Below are 21143 nucleotides of genomic sequence, written 5' to 3' on the forward strand. Positions count from 1 at the left end.
CGGCGCCTCAGACGAATGGGCCATCCGTGCCACCCACAACACAATTAATCAAATACCTTGTTTAAATAGTTACAAATAAACTGCCTTTTAGAGTGGTGTTATATCATGTTGAGAACGTGCTTTGTCTCTTAGCAAAAGGGTGCAGACAATTAGATGGAACAGCACGTCAGTTCGCCCTGTTTGTTATGTTTCAAATTACGGCGCTGCATATTACAGATGCTGTAGCAGGATCACGAGGAGTACATGGGATTTTATGCGATGTACCAGACAAACCAGTGATTTACAGCTTGAGCAACAGGCATCGAATTGACTAGCTGGTCGGCTCTAAGAGTGAGTGAGTGAGTGAGTATGGCTTTACGCCGCTTTTAGCAATATTCCAGCAATATCACGGTGGGGGTCACCAGAAATGGGTTTCACACATTGTACCCGTGTCGGGAATCGAACTCGGGTCTTCAGCGGGACGAGCGAACGCTTTAACCACTAGGCTACCCAACCGCCCCTCGGCTCTACGACAATCACTTAATACGTGGGACCTGCCCTCCTAGAATACCCACCAAAGAATGATAATACAAAAAGGGAACAGACACGTTTTATAGATCCAAGGCATAGAAAGTAGAGTTGTGGTGCATCTATCCTACATGCCCATATTTGAGCTCAAACACATTTAGGTGGGAATCCCTCTGTCCTTTTTGACTAAGTTGAGGACAACGACACCGATATGGAACAGGCCACCAAGTGTGGTCATACCAAATGACCAGCCGAACGTGGCGCCCGATCGTTCAGCACCCACAATGATGACTCCGACGAGGATGACTGCCGCTGAAAGGAAGGGCTACAGCAATAGACTCAAGTACCTGCACATGTTCCTGTGGACGGGATCCGTGAAGCTGCCCATTCTTGACGTAAAAGGTGACCATGCTTGTCGTAAGAGGCGACAAACGGGATCGGATGGTCAGGTTCGCTGATTTAGTTGATGCATGTCATCGTATTCCAACTGCGTGGATCGATACTTATGATATCAATCACTGGATTGTCTGGTTCAGATTCGATTATTTACAGACCGCCATCATGTAGCTGGAATAATGCTGGTTGCGGCGTTAATCAGTGAACAAACAAACAAATTTGTGGAACTCAAGTATTCGCCTGGGTTCTGAGATAGAGATATAGACATGGCATAACATGTACGAGGTTTGGCCTTCAACAAAGTTGATTTTCGCAGTTAAAACTGTTCATTGATTTACTCTTGTGTTTGAACTGACTCGGTCCCACGTGTTCTGTGAATTTGTGACCAATTTCTTACTCATAGGCAGGCGGTGCGGGTAGCCTAGAGGTTAAAGCGTTCGCTCGTCACGCCGAAGACCCCGGTTCGATTCCGGACATGGGTACAATGTGTGAAGCCCTTTTCTGGTGTCCCCCGTCGTGATATTGCTGGAATATTGCTAAAAGCAGCGTAAAACCATACTCACTCACTCACTCTATTTAATGTATGAACATGCATGTCATGCGCTTTACTTTAAAGAATAACCCTTGAATGGTTATGTTACGTGAGCTGCTTATGGTGGGGGATTGGCACAAGGGAAACTATTTATTATTATTAATAATGAGACATGAATAAATGATTTGATAGGTACCATTTATATTGCTTCACTCCCCTGCGTGTCTGGCGAGGCATAAGGTGCGGCGAAATGTCGTTGACGTCACAAACGTTCTGAAAAACGCATTTTATAGGATTTTAGCACTATTAAGGAAATTAATAGAACAGAATATTGCCTTCAGTTATCCACCTACAAAAGCCACGGGAATTATCGGGAGTGAAAAAGAAATTAGCAATTGCTTTGTACATCCTAGTTTTCACTGATGCGTCAGATTCTTATGTCGGCCATGAATGTTGTAACCTTGATAAAACAACGTTAAACACATGAGTCGTATGGTGCACCTTGAAATTTTCTGAGAAAAAGCATGAACTATGAACTCATCAAGCAATAATCATTATCCTGTTTAATATTATCCCCTTGTTGTCAACACCTACCTATGTTATCCCACTCATATATGCAATTGTTGTTACTGTTAATCCTCCACCTACTATATATATTCTGTACCAGGTCCCTCATTCAGTCTTGCTTGACAACGGTATAAGGATCTATACCGAAACGTCGCTTTTTACAGTATTAAAGAAGTTGTTATCCATAAAATCGTGTCTACCTTGTCATCCGTCAACTTCTAAGCAATGCCTATTAAACAAGTTATAACCAAAGGCTGGAACTACTGGAGTATTTCGTGAAAAAGTGAAAATTGACAATTGAAAAGTTGAAGACACCCCTCTTGTCTTGCAGTCTTCTTGGTGCGTTTTGTTACTTTATCTACATCGCAATGCACAGTTTGTTTGTTTGTTTGTTTGTTTAACGCCGCACTCAGAGATATTCCAGCTATATGACGGCGGTCTGTAAATAATCGAGTCTGCACCAAACAATCCGGAGACTAACGTCATGAGCATCGACCCATGCATTTGGGATACGATGACATGCATCAACCAAGTCAGCGAGCCTGACCACCCGATCCCGTTAGTCGCCTCTTAATACAAGCATAGCCGCCTTTCACGGCAAGCATGGGTTGCTGAAGACCTATTTTACCCCGGATCTTCACGGGCCTCGTTATGCACAGATGTAAATATACAACACACGAGGTGTTTCATTTGTCTCTATTATATCTTGTCATGGTGGATAAATAAGTGGAAGGGAGGTGGCTGTTTGACCATTATTGGACGATATCAGATCATCTAAGGTACACTTTTTGGGATGCTGCTTGGCAACGTGTATTACCGTAAAAGAAGCTCATCGTTTAATTTGCGCATAAAATCATGCCTCTCGGCAAGTGAGCTAGCAGGCTCTGCAGTTCGCCTGCACAATTGCGTTCCTTGGCCGAAACAGTGTCAGCGTGCTGATCGCGAGTTTGACTCCTAGATTCTCCTAAACTATGACCCCTGGCTTGCCGACACCACACCCGGGTTCATGGGTACTTAAGACACTGGTGAACGTCTATAACCCGCGTCACCTCGGGCCTTCCTCCCTACAGACACTGCCTGGTATTACTGAAATATTATTCAAAGCGTAAAACAAAATAGTCTACTATGTATTTTAAGGAGGCTTGACATAACGAACATTTTGCAATAGCTATTCATTCAACACCTAGGTAAACCTTTTCAAAACGTTTTATGGTATTCATGCGGAGGCCATTTCCAAATTTGACGCATCAGTCACAAATATGAATTCTGATGCAATTCCCCAGTTTGACTTGTATCATATGTTCCTGTGTTATGTTCAGGCGAACAATTGACTTGCCTTTGCGTGTGTTTGTGACGGGTGCCACCGGTGGGACAGGATGCGCCAACATTTTACCAAACACCTGATATCATCACTATTTGATAATGATTAAAAAAAAACATACTCATGATATAGACGGCAACCGACTCTGATTTTGACAGAGCTTTTTTATGAATATTGTTTTATTTTGTTGCTTTTATATAACCGATTTGATCCTGTTAGGGCGAAAACAGTGAAACGACATATTTGCGGGGGAGGAGGATATTTTCGCTCAATTTTCTCTCTGCTCAATGAATACAATATCGAACTAGTCTAGGTTTCTGCTATATCATCCGGGTACTCACGGGAAAAAAAAACAATAACAAAGCCAACAGCCAGTCCCGGGGAATTGCTTTAGATCAGTGCCCCTTTAAGTACCTGTATATAATTATAAATATTTAAAAAAACGTTGTATATAACAACGTACGTACTATAATGAATTTATTTCCTAATCTTTTAAAGAAAAAACACCGCGTCATTTTGATCATAAAAAAATCCTGAACATCACTTTTCAGTTCCTCCTTGATTGTCTAATTTATCACATTTTCTCAACTCCGATTTGCGCATTTCATATTCCCTGTTAGCAATCACCTACTTTCCTCATAACAAAACGTTGATAACACGTCTCAAACCGTTTCAACTATAGATGTGCGGATAAAGCCAAGAACAAATTGTGTAATATTATACTTCCATAACGTAATGTCACTGTCCTTATGTCTTAAATAATCAATGCATACAGTCGGATTTGATCGGCTTTTCTCGGTGTTACTCTCCCCTGTGGAGACGGAAAAATATGATCACGTGATCTGTTCTGTTCAAAATGGCGGCGGACACATTGAAGTTTATGCAGAATGCAACTGTGAAAGCGCTGGGTCTTTGTTGGAGTTACAAGAAAATTGTTCTCGTGGTTGCTGGCGGTTTGTATTTCAATCACACAAATTTCACGTCAATATATTCTGATATGGTCCTCAGTCTGTAGACGATGATACACTGGTAGTCTGTTTGTTTAGACTAACTTCGCTTTCAAATTCAGTTTCGTTTCGTGACACTGACTTTTAATGTCTGTGCAACTACAAGGTAAAGGTCTTAACAAAAAATGTGAAAACGAAATTGAATGGCGTGTTCCTGGTTTCACACTGCTCTGGGTAATAATTATTGTATGTGCATGCACAAAATGAAAGTAAAGTTTTTAAAATATTCTGATATTGTCTGTGTATAACCCTACATAATAATGTACATAGCACATTTTTGACAATAGGATTATTCGGTTCACCAAATCACAGAGTATGTTGAAGGCATTACTTTCTGTCAATGTTAAGCAGTCACATTTTTCTTGATTGAAATTAGTGCCACAAACCTAAAACTAAAACGTTCCTATCCTGGGACTGTATAGGTTGCTTTAATCGAATCTCATTAAAATCAGATCTTAGTTCTCGCTACCACTAAACAAAGATCTGAGGACATCCCATTACGGGTCACGTCAGACCGACCTTTGGCAAACCAATTGAATGACTGACAAGAAGTCGACATTAGCCAATCAGAAGGCAGCTTTCTCGTGCTTATAACACTAATTTCAAATTGGCGAGTACGTTTCGAAACATATTTTGACAAATTCTCGATTAAAAACTTGAAACCTGAACAAAGGACATTTTGGAATGGCTAATAGATGGTCTAAATTGTATGGATTCAGTTGTTAAGCCCGTAGTTATCGTTCGGAATACCCTGTGTTAAAGTTTTCGAGGTTGATAAGGAATCACATTCCAACTCTCACTTTCATGATTTGGTAAGCAACGCTCTGATTGGTGGGATGAAAGGTCGTTTTGACGTGACCCCTAATTGGATGTCCTCAGATCTTTGTTTAGCGGTAGAGAGAACTAAGATCTGATTTTAATGAGATTACCTCTAATCATGCTAATGATACAACTGATTCCAGTGACTAGACATGATAAAGTCCTCATTTCTTTTTCTGTTTTAGGTGTCAGCTATCATGCACTGAGGAGATATTTTGGAGGTGGTGTTTGCCACAGTAGAGCTCGTCTTGATGGCAAAACTGTTTTGATCACTGGGGCCAATTGTGGCATTGGGAGAGAGACTGCAAGAGACCTAGCTGGAAGAGGTAACTATAGGATTAAGCTGATGGGTCAGGAGGTGAAACAAGGTGCACAGTGTTTCTGTATCATGTTCAGCCAGGCCACGCCCATTCCACGCCCATAGCATGGTTCACACAATTTGTAAAAATTGGCACGAAAATAGTCACACGTGCATATACATTGGCACACATCAGTCAGTAATGTTACATAAGGAAAAAAATGTCTTTTATAAAACAATAATTATGATAATCCTAGAAAATTTTCACTGAATGGTTTAAGAACCAGTCTTTCAAAATGCTGAAAAATGTTGCTTCGACTTAACATGTTTCATCATTCACTTCTTGGTTTCTTGGAACAGAACTCATCAGCTGTTGCTAGGAATGTGTTCAATATATGGAAAATAATGTTTTATGGAGAAATTAGACATCACTTGTTGCTATGAGATGTGTTTCTTTTGGTAAGCACAGGAAAGAGTCTCAACTGTGAAATATCACTGATGAGTAATGAAAGGGATTTTTTAAAATCAAGAAGTATTTATTGTTCGTCAGATGAATTCTTCAGCCAGCATCTGACTCAGCTAATGATGTATCTGAATCTGTACTTTCAAGTTTCATCTAAAGGTATTAAAACCAGTGCATCAAAGCTAATATCTACGCTGTCATATTAGAGGTACTGCCATCTATCTTGTACTTTACTGGTTTCTTATTCAAGAGGGGGCACGGGTGGCCCAGTCGTCTAAGGCGCCACGATTTGCTGTGCAGAGTTGCCTCCCTTGAGCACGCCAGAAACCTATGATTGTGGGTTCGAATCCCGGTTTGCCCCGATTATGTTTCTAGGTTTGTCAACACCATACCCGTGCCCGTGGGTTTCACCGAAGTGGTAAATGTCTGAGACCTGCATCACTTCAAGCTTTCCTCCCACATTAAGGTGACATGCTGCGATATAACTGGAATACTGTTAGAAGCGACATTAAACCCAAATCACTCACTAGACCAAGACTGAAACAATATGCACTCTTATTCAGGCAGATTGTTTTTCATGGGTTGAACTTTCATTTCAGACCTGTTGATATTGAAGTCCTAAAACTTGGGCAGTTAGCTAATACACCCTATCTAAATTAATCAATGGTTTTCCTCTATCTCTCTCAAGTGTAAAGAACTTGTATACAAAACCTACTGCAGACTCCATGTTGTGCACCATGTGGCTATGCACGCCTAATGCGGCATGGGAGTTTTGACAAAAAAATGCAGCATCATTTTCTTATTTTCTACGATGCACATCTAGATTTTTCTGCAATTGACTTTTTCTTATAGATTAAATGCTTTATGAAGACAACATTATTTTTGTTATGAGGGAATTACATGCTCATATTTCTTAAGTCCATGTTAGATTTCCATCATTGGACTAAATACATCAGAACTTGTTTTCGTTTGAATTTTGCTGTGTAAAATTGTCGTTAGGACTCCTTGTGACTGAAATACTTCAAACCACAGTTCGGTAGTTACTCAATATTTCAATAGCTGCAGTCTGTAAAACATTCTATCTTGTTATAACTGGCTGACAGCATTTTTCTGGCATTTCCGACAGTTCTTTCGGCATGACCCCCAGTGGGGATTCCAGGTTTGAAAAGATCCCCAGCAACCTATGCCTGTCTCCCCATGGGGATTATAGGTTAAAATAGATCCCCAGCAACCTATGCCTGTCTCCCCATTGGGATTCCAGGTTAGAATAGATCCCCAGCAACCTATGCCTGTCTCCCCATGGGGATTATAGGTTAGAATAGGCCCCCAGCAACCTGTGCTTGTCTCCCCATTGGGATTCCAGGTTAAAATAGATCCCCAGCAACCTATGTCTGTCTCCCCATGGGGATTATAGGTTAGAATAGGCCCCCAGCAACCTTTGCTTGTCTCCCCATTGGGATTCCAGGTTAAAATAGATCCCCAGCAACCTATGTCTGTCTCCCCATGGGGATTATAGGTTAGAATAGGCCCCCAGCAACCTGTGCTTGTCTCCCCATTGGGATTCCAGGTTAAAATAGATCCCCAGCAACCTATGTCTGTCTCCCCAGTGGGGATTCCAGGTTAAAATAGATCCCCAGCAACCTTTGCTTGTCTCCCCATTGGGATTCCAGGTTAAAATAGATCCCCAGCAACCTATGCTTGTCAACCCTTGGGGATTTTGGTTTAGGATAGATCCCTAGCAACCTATGCTTGTCTCCTCATGAGGATTCCAGGTTAAAATAGATCCCCAGAAACCTATGCTTGTCAACCCTTGGGGATTTTGGTTTAGGATAGATCCCTAGCAACCTATGCTTGTCAACCCATGGGGATTCCAGGTTAGAATAGGTCCCCAGCAACTGAGGCTGGTTGTAAGACGTGAGGAAATGGATGAGTTGACGAAATGGATCAGGTGGACGGACTCAGTGACTTGGTTCGTTGTATGTCATTGTACTCCGACAGCGTGGGTTGTTGCTAACAATGTCAATCACTGGATTGTTTGGTCAGACACAAGTTTTTACAGGTGGGCATCACACAGCAGGATGCTGGTGAGTGTGGCGTTAAACATCACATCAATGTCTAGCTATGCACTACGTTGTTTCAGGTGCCCGAGTGATCCTGGCGTGTCGAGACGTGACGAAGGCCGAGAGAGCTGCGGATGATATCAGGAAGAGCACCGGCAATCCAGAAGTCGTTGTCAGAATTGTCGACCTCTCATCGCTGGAATCGGTGAGGAAATTTGCTCGTGAAGTCACAGAGAAGGAAAAGAGGCTTGATATTTTGATCAACAATGCAGGTGAGACTTTTCAGATGTCAGGTGAAAATATTCGTCGAACACAACTACATTGGGAGTCATAGGACGTTGAGCTGAACTGGTCATAGGCCAATAGATATGATGTGACTTGTATACTCAGCCACAAAATAAACATGGATACCATACATGTTGGTTAATAATGATATATGACAAATTACTCATATTCAAGAGATATTCGATTGGTTTGATGCACAAACGAACATACTGATATGTTGTTTGAACTGACATTCACAGACGCATCACATGTAACGTCATGGATCCATGACTCGAGATGCACCATTTGTCTCGTGTAGGATTAGCATGTAAAGTTTGGAAATCAGAATAAAGACACTGTGGTAACACTTGACTGATTGTTAGTTTTATCATTAAGCGGTACCCTTTGGAAACATCTCTTCTTAATGTACATAATTCTCTGTATGTTTCTATGGTTCGCATTTCTTTTGGTTTGTATATATTTGAAAAATAACCAGAACTCTTGGTAGATTATATTTATACTGAGAAAGTCGCCCATTGTTGCACATGCACCAAGCTCATCACGAGCTGATATTTACAATGCTAGATAAATGGCTACTCATAAATTAGGGGTGAACTAAACTAGATTTTTTCCTTCTTTCGCCATGTCTTAGGTGTAATGTTCTGCCCGTACTGGAAGTCTCAGGAAGGCTATGAGATGCAGTTTGCTGTCAATCATCTCGGCCACTTCCTACTCACCAATCTCCTCCTGGACCTCCTGAAGAAGTCTGCGCCAAGTCGCATTATTTGTGTGTCATCTCTCGCTCACAGACGTAAGATTTCCTTCTTCTAAACTATCCACATAAACTATGGAAGCAATTGAGCCCTGGCTGTCTCTAATAGGACATATGGGTAATGATGTAAAGAGGGGGGCACGGGTGGCCCAGTCGTCTAAGGCGCCGCGATTCGCTGTGCAGAGTTGCCTCCCTTGGGCACGCCAGAAACCTAGGATTGTGGGTTCGAATCCCGGTTCGCCCCGATTATGTTTCTAGGTTTGTCATGACCATACCTGTGCTCGTGGGTTTCACCGAAGTGGTAAACGTCTGAGACCTGCATCACCTCGGGCTTTCCTCCCACATTAAGCTGACACGCCGTAATATCACTGGAATACTGTTAAAAGCGGCGTAAAACCCAACTCACTCACTCACTCACTGATGTAAAGAGTCTGGTTGTCAAGCAGAGACCCAGGTGGAGAAATAGCAAGGGGCAAATGGAAGACAGCTAGGATGATAGGCACCGACAAATATCAAAGCAATAAGTCCCAAGCACCGGGCAGATCGGTTCCCTGGTTAGGGTTCATGGCTGGCTGGTGTCTGCTGATGTCAATGGCTTCTTGTAGTTTTCTTTGTCGCCAGTTGTTGTTGTTGGTAGACAGGCATATACTCTGAAACATTTTGTTCCTCATGATAAAGAAGTTGACAAATTCTCTTCCTTATGTGTATCACTTCTAAATGCCTTTCAAAGACTTGAATAATAATATCAATACAATTATATTCCCCTTCCGCACTGCTGTTTTCTTGAAACCAAATCCATACTATGCACAAGAAAATATGGACAGTCATTTAAATGTTCGTTCTTTGTAGGAGTGCTTATAAAGATACTTACAGATTAGATTGACCTAGAAGTTGGTCTGGGGATATTATTGGATCAGGGCACTTATTGAGGCATATTGGTATTTATGAAAAAAAGGATGTCAGGTTTGTTTTGAAAATGACATTTTGAACCACGACAAAAATAACCGTTGGAAATGCTGCTGTCAGTTCTCTGAAGTATTTGTTGTAAACATTGTCTGTGCCTGACAACAGGAGGCAGGATCAACTTCGAGGACATCAACATGGAACAGCAGTATGACTCGCTGATGGCGTACGGGCAGAGCAAGCTGGCCAATGTGCTGTTTGCCAGAGAACTAGCCAGGAGACTACAAGGTAACAAATGGGTGTCAGATGAACATACTGGTTCTGACTGGAGATATACCTGGCAGAGTTATCTCCCTTTAAAATATAGCAAATTACTTTGATATGTTCAGTGTTTGCGTTTGTATCATCTTTATCATGATGATTACTCTCAAGTTACCGGCATTTACGATGATAATAAAATTAATAGAATATTTTACCTTTAACAAAGTAGTGTATTTAGCTAACCTTGGCAATGCATTGATATACTGATATATTGGTGAGCCTTGACCTTTCATATTTGCATCTTTATCCATATATGACCTCAACGGATACCATTTTTATACACTGGCTTTATCTTACCAAGACACCCACAATATACATGATACAGATTGCTTTGAAGCAGCCAGTGTAAATGAGGATGCTTGACGGTTTTGTCTGAAAATGACCGCAGCCATTCTTTGGTTGGTCACATAAGGTCGGTCACATGATGAAGTGTCATTGTTCATAACATCAACCACTGGTTTGTATTGCAGCAACTTCAGCATTATTCTTCCTGCTGTTAATGATTGCTCCTGGTACATCATGTGGATTAGAGAGCAAATAACCTCAAGCTCTCCTGCACCCCATACTAGTTGAAAGAGTCAACCCATGTGAAGATCCAGGTTAAAATCATTCGTGACCAACTCGTGTTGTTCCGGGACAAGCCGAATAGCGACTCGTGCCCTCACATGGCCATTTTTGCGACCGGGATCTGTCTTAGCGCAAACGGGCATACCTAAAACAATTGTAAACTAGTTGCGTAATGGTTCACATATATTTCCCCATATATTATATGTATTTCAGATGCAATTTGAACCACATTGGGACATGCAGAATTATACAGTATGATTGAACACATTAAACTGTGTCTTGGGTATACTTTTAGATGCAAGACATATGTAAAATCAAAAATTATTTCTGAGGGAGTCTTTGACGAAGAACTTGAAATCATACGCGCATTCTGATTGGTTTGTCGTATTTTCGCATATAACATTCATCGATAGGGGGACAAGTCTTCTTGCAGGTTATGGAAAGGGCCGAGTGGTGGCGAATGGGTTAAAATAGGTCTTCAGCAAACTAAGCTTGTCTTAAGAGGCCCACTGACTTGGTTGATGCATGTCATTATATCCCAATTGCGTAGATCGATGCTCATGGTGTCAATCACAGGATAGTCTGGTCTCGACTTGATTATTGACAGACCGCCGTCATATAGCTTGACAATCAAACAATTTTAAGAACCATCTAACTAAAGATAAGTTAATTATGATGTGTGACCTGGTTGTGTGTCATCCTACCCAATGGCCTGAATCGCTACTAGTGCCTACCTCTCGTCTATTTGTGTCTGGACTTGTTTAAACAAAACCTACTCACTCACTTTCCAGGCACCGAGGTGACCGCCAACTCACTACACCCGGGCGTGGTCAAGACAGAGCTCGGCCGTCATCTCTCAGTGATGGGGGTGTCATGGTTTAAACAGACCCTGTTCAAAGTGGCATCTCTCATCTTCATCAAGACTCCCGTTCAGGGCGCCCAGACCACAATATTCTGCGCAGTGGACGAGAGTCTGAATGATGTCTCAGGGAAATATTTCAGGTAGGCATATGGATAAAACAGTATCATTAGATTCAAATAACATGTTGGTATTAAGTAATAAAGCCTTGAAGCATCTCATTGTACTACAACAGCCTTGTCTTAGCGAAGACTCAGCTTAAGTAGATGTCCCCGAACATTAGGGTTGAAATGATACATCAGTGCACTGGTACGTCTCATATATTGTGTTTTATATCAACCATAACTGGTTTCTGCTTTGCTTGAGTGAGATTAAATAACACTTCTTAGGAGATCTTGCTATGAGGAAATTGCATCACAATGCTTAGCAGACAATAGCTTCATCACTTGTTGCCATGATGTCTTAATCAATGACATCACTAATCTCTCAGTCACCGAAACTGGTTAGCTGTACTTTTTGATTATTACTGTTTAAAAACATTCAAAAGTTGAATGAATGATTCTGAATGATAAACAGAATCTCAACCTTGGATTTTTTTATAAAAGTTGATCAAAGTTTAAGAATCTGCAGCAATCCTTGTTGATTCATGTGGATATAATCATGTATATCAAAAGACACTCCGGTGAAATTCTCTGTACATCAAACATGCCAAACAAAATGTTAAATACTTCACATTTTATCAAAGGGTTGTGTATTGTTTACGACAAATGCTAATTACGGTATCATCCCACCGTTCTTTATACTATGACGTCATTATCAGATCAAGGCACTGTATGAAACTCATTTCTGGTGTCCCCCGCTGTGATATTGCTGGAATATTGCTAAAAGAGGCATAAAACCATACTCACTCTGCTCGCTCGCTCACTCACTCACTCACTCACTCACTCACTCATGCTAAGCACTGTAAAAGGCATGGGTGGCCAGTTGTCAAAGTTGCAATTCACCACAGAGTTGCTTCCCTTAGGTCTGCCAGATACCTATGACGGTGGGTTCGAATCCCGGCTCATCGTCATCATAGTTCAAGGTTTGTCAGCACCAAACCCATGCTTGTGGGTTACAGCATGTAAGACCTGCATCGCTGTGAGCTTCCCTCCCACATCAAGCTGACACACAGTTATATATACTGTTCAAAGCTGTGCTAATCCCAGCTTGCTCACCAACTCACTGAGTGAGATCATCAGGGGAATGCTGCATCTTGTTACAAATTGTGGGAAATATGTACATACACACAATGTCAATGTGCTAACATAATTACACAGTAAAACAGAGAAAGTATGGTGTTTTCTAAGAGATGAAAGTTTCATCTATATGTTGTAAAATATTTTAAAATAGAAAATGCACAAACCCACTTCTCCTTTCTCATCTTAAATGATCTAGATTTTTTAGAGAACCTTGTGATCCGTCAACATAAGGGACATAACTCATAATAGCCATTGGTGGCGCTATGATTGAGCCTAGAAATTCTAGCGTAGTTCAGCAAGGGTGGAAACTGTATTTTTATAGTCAGTTAACTCCCTTGCCTTGGGAAGATGATCTCAGAAGAGAGTAAAGCCAAACATACATCTAAATATGCTTTTAAGATCACCAACCATCAAGATACCATTGTTTGACAGGAATTTCTTACAAGTTGATGGATCACAACATAGACAAAACAATTATGGATAACAACTTCTTTATTATACTGAAATAGTGACGTCAAGCAAGACTGAGTAATTGGCATGATACAGAATGGTGGGTGAGGGAATAACAGTGACAAGAATTATCATAGTGGTAGAAACTAACAGTTTTAGTCCACTAGTCCTTATAATGATAACAAATAGCAAAACTCTTAAAAGTGGCAAATTAGTCCTTATGATACCTTAACTACAGGACTAGTGCCAATATCTAACACGGATCATTTGTCAGAGGGATTAACATGAGTTGTCGTCATGATACTACTTGTTTGGCCTGAAATAGAGGCACATGTAATCGTTCAGACTGGTTAGAACCATCTTCCCCAGAGTTAACTGACTTTAAAGTGCAGTTTCCACCCTTGCCGAAATAAGCGGTAATTTCTGGGCTCGATCGTAGCGCCAGGAGTGGCTATTACCAGTTATGTCCCTTCCAAGCCTCTCCTATGGACCATACTGGCTCTGTGGTCTAGTGTTATAGTGTTATCTGCCCGGAGAGAGTGTCTGAGTGGGGTATTCATGTATGTTAAACTGCGGCATGGTAACTCATTGGGCTAGTACTATAAATCAGCCTAGTACAAGCAGACACACACACACACACACACACACGTGCATGCACGTCGCTATATAAGTGCAATAATCTTGGACGAGACGTTAAACCCCATTTCACCTCACCTCACCTAAGCACCAATCAGATTCCAAAACAGGTCTTACATTGCAAAATGCACCAAATCATGTGAGCACCTTGAGTAAAAACATGAAAAGATTGGGAAAATATCTATTGATATGTCACGAGTAGGATTTTGGCAACCAAAATCAATGTCAGTTTACGATCAGGATTTCGATATTGTTGCGCAAATTTGATTGAACTATGCTTAGACTCGTTAGTCCAGCCCAAAAATGTAACTGAATGACACAGCCTAGTTTGGCAAGGTTGGAAAGTGGACTTTTATGGTCAGTTAACTCTCTTGCCTCAGAAAGATGGGTTAGAACATGAAACTATGTATAAAAATGTTTGCGTTAATGTTTACAGCGACTGTGCCGAGAAGGGCACTGCTGCCCAAGGTCAAGACGATGAGGTGGCAAAACAGCTCTGGGATCTCAGTTGCAAGATGGTGAATCTACCGGCATTGTAACGACCACAGGAAGCTTTCAATCAGGATGCAGAAAACATGACGGGTTGTTATTATATATATATATATATAATATTTATATGAGTGTTTTTGAAGACTACACATCATCAATACATTGGAATACACTAAGCTCCATTCCCCTTGAATATGACCATTTGCAGTGTCATAGTGACTTGTGTTTTTTATTAGTCAGCTACTAAAATGGGACTGCTTGTAGCTCACGGAAGTCATATGAGCCTAATTATGTGCATGAACTTGATACAAACCCTACCTTTGCCTGATATAGAAGCAATCGATGCTCATGATGTCAATCATTGGATTGTCTGGTCCAGACTAGATTATTTACAGACCGCCGTAATATAGCTGGAATATTGCTTTACCATCACATTTTTGCCAAGCATCTGATCATGAGGGGCACTCCCATAGCTGTTATCATCTATTACCGGGGTATAGCTAAAATGGATAGAATTATCATTAAACCGTCCGCATGTTATCAGAAATGAGTCGGTCACTGTAACTTGATAATGCCCTCATATTGCTTGACGACAGGCCATTATCATGCCCGTTGTTAGGTGATGTCATATTGATGTTCAATGGTGACGTCATCTGTTTTTTTCTATGATGTTTCCATATTTGTAAAAGTGGGTCAGTGACGTGTTGTGTGTTGATCAAAACCGATATTGTTGTGTATTTTTATTTGATAAGAAATCATATCCATTTTAGCTGTAATAACGATAACGCTATTTTTCAGGACATTATCATTTGCAGAAGCCCTCAGTCTTTTCAACTGCTCTCTTTCATAGGGTAGTTAATGGAAGACCTCGGGCTTCTGCAAATGATAATGTCCTGAAAAATTGCGTTACCCTTATTACAGTGATTATGTAGAGGGGAATGGCCGAGAAACTGTCCATTCCTGAAAAATAATTGTCCTTAGATCCTGCAGGGTCAAAGGCCCATTAGTTTAAGGAATGGAAAGTTATGAGGATGTTCCCCTACTTAAAACACATCTCTACTTTACACTTTGACAAAACATTCTCTTGTGGAAAATATTTGAAAAATAAACCAGAACTCTTTGTAGACTGTGTTCATATGGAGGGAGTAGCTTCGCTTGATGCACAAGGAATGCCTTTTCTGCCGCTGTTGCATGTGCACCAAGCTCCGTCGCAAGCTGATTTTTACAACGCATGGTGCACGGCTCCTCATAATTTTTTGGGGTCCGAAACTAGCAGTTTATCAATTGCTTGCACTTTGTAAATACATGCTGTCAGGGATTATAGGATATATGGAGCCCTGAACAAGGATATATATGTTTACCTATAATATTCTTTTTCTCAAAAAGGTTTAAATATAAACGTTGATACGTTTATTGGTTACCAGCTGTAACACAACACTATGTACATATTATTTTCGGGGCTTTTAAGGTTAATGCAAATATTTGAAAATATTTAATAGTTATTTTCACATCATACCATCATGTGTACCTTTGCTGAGGTCGACAATTATGCGTCTTCAAATGAAACGGTGCGGGCCTGAACCCGATGGCGACACGTTTTTCTACAAACTTTGAAATCCTTAAATTTCAAGTACAGACTATTTTTTTAATTGTTTTATGTCAGCACAATGAAGGAACATTCTTTTAAAGCTTCAACAAGTATATAAACAAATACTGTGTAGAACAATTTCTTTATCATGTTTGTCAGAGGATGCAAAAATTTCACTGCCAAAGAAAAAGGCATCCCAGGGCTACTCTAATCTTGCTTGTTTAAGTAACTTTGTTAAAGACTATTGAAATGTTGACTGTATATTGTCTGTTGTTGAGTTAATGATGTCAGGGAATGCACCTATATTTCGATAGTGTTTTAGCTATCACAATGATTTTGTTATAGTTGCACCTATATTTCAATAGTGGTTTAGCTATCACAATGATTTTGTTATAGTTGCACCTATATTTCAATAGTGGTTTAGCTATCACAATGATTTTGTTATGGTTGCACCTTTATTTCAATAGTGTTTTAGCTTTCACAATGCTTTTGTTATAGTTGCACCTATATTTCGATAGTGGTTTAGCTATCACAATGCTTTTGTTATAGTTGCACCTATATTTTGATAGTGGTTTAGCTATCACAATGAGTTTTGTTATAGTTGCACCTATATTTCGATAGTGTTTTAGCTTTCACAATGCTTTTGTTATAGTTGCACCTTTATTTCAATGGGGCATTAGCTATCACAATGATCTATTTAAAGTTGCCCCTATATTACCATAGTGGTTTAGCTATCACAAAACTGTTGGCGTACTAGCACCCATATTATAAAAGTGGTTTAGTTACCACAATTCTATTTATATGACTTTTATGTTTTAGCTATCACAATAGTTGCACCACGATTCTTTATCTTTGTGTTACCACAACACTATTGCAATAATCACTTCTGAACACAACACATACCTTCAGGTTTTACTGGTTGTGCAATATTGCATCTTATAAGCATTCACATTGTGAATGGATGCAAATAATTTACATTGTCAGACTGGAGGACGAAAAATAAATTGGGTGTTTGAATCAGAAAAACTAATTAAAATTGTTAATTAAATTAACACATTTCCATCCTTGTAAGAAATGCACACACATTGAAATCCCATCTTTGTAAATAGCAAGGGCTAAATGTAAACTTCTTGGAAATAAAGCGAAGCCTGCCTAATGGACAACGATTGACAAGGATCCTTCATCAACGACTGCTGATACTGTTGAAAGGATGTGTTATTCTTGTTTTGTATTGAAAGTTTGTTTTTTAATGACAATCATGGCATGATACCTTCATGTACTTCTGAACTGTTATTCTTGTGTAGAGCTTTATCCCTGTTTCTCTTTGCTACACGTAAACTGTCTTCCCGAGGCAAGGGAGTTAACTGACTGTAAAAGTCCAGTTTCCACCCTTGCCGAACTTGGCTGGTGTTATGGAGTTATATTTTGCCTTGACTAATGAGTCTATGTATAGTCCAATCAAAATCGCGTAACGAAATAGACATTCGTTTGTAAATAATATGGACTTCAACTGCAGACGTCAGTCAACTGCATCATTTGCAAAGCATGTGTACCATCAACTGGGGGTCAACAGATATTTTCCAAATCTATTCATGTTTTTAATTAAGATGCTCACCTGATTTGATTCACTTTTCAAAGTAAGACCAGTTTTATTACAATATATATCTTGATTATCGATCAGATCGTGTTGACAGGGCCCCGCCATTTTGTTTGAAGCAAATTCAAGTGAAATGAGAGGTGGAATCTGATTGGTCAATAGGAGGGTATAGAAGGGGCCTAACTCGTGATATATACACTGGTGGTACTACGACCGAGCCCAATAATTCCAGCCAAGTTTGGCAAGGGTGGAAACGTTCAAGAGTCGGTGAACTCCCTTGCCTCTGGAAGATGCATGTCAGCAGATGTCACAATGCTGCGGCGTTGTGTGTGTGTACAGACAACGATTCCTGCAATGTAAAAAAGTTTCAAACAATCCAACAGTTTTACTATTGGAGCATTTTGCTGTTGAATTTGTTTTATTTGTTTACATGTTTGTGAATTGTGAAAGGTACATCTAATTGGTGTTTGGTCTACTGCTTACATAGTTTGTGACTTGTGCAAGGTAATTGGTGTTTGATCTACTGCTTACATAGTTTGTGACTTGTGCAAGGTAATTGGTGTTTGATCTACTGCTTACATAGTTTGTGACTTGTGCAAGGTAATTGGTGTTTGATCCACTGCTTACATAGTTTGTATTGGTGTTTGATCTACTGCTTACATAGTTTGTGACTTGTGCAAGGTAATTGGTGTTTGGTCTACTGCTTACATAGTTTGTGACTCTGTGCAAGGTAATTGGTGTTTGGTCTACTGCTTACATAGTTTGTGACTTGTGCAAGGTAATTGGTATTTGATCTACTGCTTACATAGTTGGTGACTTGTGCAAGGTAATTGGTGTTTGGTCTACTGCTTACATAGTTTGTGACTTGTGCAAGGTACCAGTAATTGGTGTTTGATCCACTGCTTACATCGTTTGTGACTTGTGCAAGGTAATTGGTGTTTGATCTACTGCTTCCATAGTTTGTGACTTGTGCAGGTCATTGGTGTTTGGTCTACTGCTTACATAGTTTGTGACTTGTGCAAGGTAATTGGTGTTTGGTCTACTGCTTACATTGTTTGTGAATGCTTTCCACAAGAGAATAACTGTACGTAACTGTATGTAAGTATGTTTTTTTTCTGAACCAGGTCACAATGCAGAGTTTGTTATTTGATAAATTTTAATCTAGTCAATTATCACGACAGGGCAATCCCTCACATGTTGTAGATGTTTGGAATTGAAAACCTGGGCCTTCAGAATTTTCGGAGGCAATTAATTTTTTTCGGATAAAATCGCAGGCTATCAAATGGTTGGCCCCTAAATATAGGTTGTCCTTGATTTACCTGGTCTGAACTTGTTAAGCAATTGTCGATTTTTGGGAGTTGGTGCTCACGAAGGCTTCCATTAAGAATTGAAACATTCTCTTTTCTTGCATTGGAATTTGTTCTTATTTTAGGAAAAGTCCTTTCATTCTTGTACATCATCTATAATGCAGGGATAACAGCAATGCAATATCTTGACTGTGACTTTTAATTGCATTGTTGATGTTTTGTTACTAATTACACTGGAGTGTGATGAATTTCTCGTATACTTTCCTTTAAAGATGTAGATGACACTATGTAGAGAATAACAAGAGGTACAAGGAATAAAGTTTATATACCTGCAGTGAACTTATTTTGTTGGTGGCATGGGTGGCCCAGTCGTCTAAGGCGCCGCAATTCGCTGTGCAGAGTTGCGTCCCTTTGGGCATGCCAGCAATTTATGATTGTAGGTTCGAATCTCGGTTAGCCCCAATTATGTTTCTAGGTTTGTTAGCACCATATCCGTGCTTGTGGGTTTCACGGAAGTGTTAAACGTCTAAGACCTGCATAACTTCGAGCTTTCCTCTCACATTAAACTGACACACCGTGATATGACTGGAATACTGTTAAAAGCCGCATTCAACCCAACTCACTTATTGTGTAAGCCTTAGCACGAGGCTGATTACATGAATTCACGTGGATTACGCAGCCCTTGTTTAAGGTCCCACTTTCCTTTCTCAACCACAGGCTAAGGTAATTACAAGCATTACAAGGCTTGTGGACATGATTGGTGCCACAGTGACACATGGTGAGAAGAAATATAACGACATAAGAAGGAGAGAAGGAAACACTATCTGTTCCTACGTTCGAAAAACGTTTCAGCACATGGCTGAGAATGAAGGACATGTCATTTGACACAATGTATATAACCTTGTTTTATGGTAACTCGGGGTGGGGATTTTCTGTTTCAAAGTTGTGTTACATCGGACATGTGTTTGTCAAACCAGAAGTCAAGTCTTTGAAAGGCATTTAGAAGTGATACATATAAGGAAGAGAATTTATGGATGTCAACTTCTTTATTATGAGGAACACAGCGTTTTAGAGTATATGATTACTCCCTCATCAGGCGAATGGATGCTATGAGACAGAGAGCATATATATGTACATGTAAGAACAATAAAATGGAAGCCATCTAGATAATAGGCACCGGCGAAGATCAAAGCAATAAGTCCCAAGCACTTCATATTCCAGAAGTCAGTGTGTATCATATCAAGGTAGCTAGAGGCATTTGACTTTTGTGTTTCGGTGGTCCTGCTTTTGGACGTGTTCTGGGAGTAATGTCATTAAACCAGAGGCGCGTATCACTGTACCAAGATGCATGGGACTCTATGTACTTTAAGTTGTACTTCATTAGACACCACCATAGGCATCAAAAATGAAAAGGACTAGATATTGGTGAGGCCAGCTGTCCTCTCAGAGAGGTTTCATTTGGGGAAGCTTAGGGGCAGTCTGGAAAGGTTGTGATGGTTCTGTTTGTGATGGAATGCAAACACCTTTCTAGATCTCAGTTGCTGGTGTGATTCAATGTATGAACAATAGTCATTTTTGTAAGGAAGTCTTCTTGGAACGCCACATAAAATCATCTGTGATATAAACAATGAAGGATGTCAAGTTTGTGACAATGTACTGATCTTACTTTTATTAACATTTGGACAATATGCATGGATTGGTCAAACAAACTGAAGCCACTATACTATTTTTCTGGATGCCCTAGACTGCTTCTTTTTGTTTTATATGTTTTAGTTCTAAGGTTTGAAGCAGAGTCCATTTTCATGTGTGGTTTTATTGGCATGTTGTGTTGCATTTAATTTGTTTAGCACATTTTTTATGAACTTTTTTTCACAGATCTTGTAATACTTCGCTACTGCTGTTTGAACATGTTTAAATAGAGATAGATATTTATTCATGAGAGTGTTGTGTTTACCTTCAATATACTGACCAATTCATATTTTCTGTCCAAGCTGTTGCATAGGTATTTTAAAAATAATTTGTATGGCTTGCTGTTTAATTGAAAGTTTTGGAAAGTGTCCGCCCACTTGTGAGAAGTTGTTCAATGTCATGGAGAAATGGATACTTCATGAAATAAACAATAGTGTCAAGTGAATACCGCTTTAAGTGATGTTATGTCAAAGCCAGTCGTGATAGCAGT

At 40.0% G+C, this 21143-nt stretch overlaps 1 protein-coding gene across 2 annotated transcripts; it reads left to right on the plus strand.

The window, feature by feature from the left end:
• The first annotated feature begins 4179 nt into the window (after positions 1-4179).
• LOC139442416 (retinol dehydrogenase 12-like) lies at positions 4180-21085 on the plus strand. 2 transcript variants are annotated; one of them, XR_011651692.1, is made up of 8 exons: positions 4180-4276; positions 5335-5475; positions 8051-8242; positions 8887-9045; positions 10078-10197; positions 11589-11799; positions 14420-18531; positions 18586-21085. XR_011651692.1 is itself a non-coding variant. In XM_071223228.1 (7 exons), exons 1-7 carry the CDS (start codon positions 4180-4182, stop codon positions 14520-14522), a joined length of 1023 nt encoding a protein of 340 aa, XP_071079329.1. In that variant the 3' UTR covers positions 14523-21085. The 2 variants fall into 2 exon arrangements, 1 of the variants encoding a protein (XP_071079329.1); XM_071223228.1 differs by having other exon boundaries at positions 14420-21085.
• Positions 21086-21143: the final 58 nt, after the last annotated feature.

The sequence above is a fragment of the Haliotis cracherodii genome, unplaced genomic scaffold (genome assembly GCF_022045235.1).
Source record: "Haliotis cracherodii isolate W230 unplaced genomic scaffold, xgHalCrac1.p SCAF_5, whole genome shotgun sequence".
Classification (NCBI taxonomy): domain Eukaryota; kingdom Metazoa; phylum Mollusca; class Gastropoda; order Lepetellida; family Haliotidae; genus Haliotis; species Haliotis cracherodii.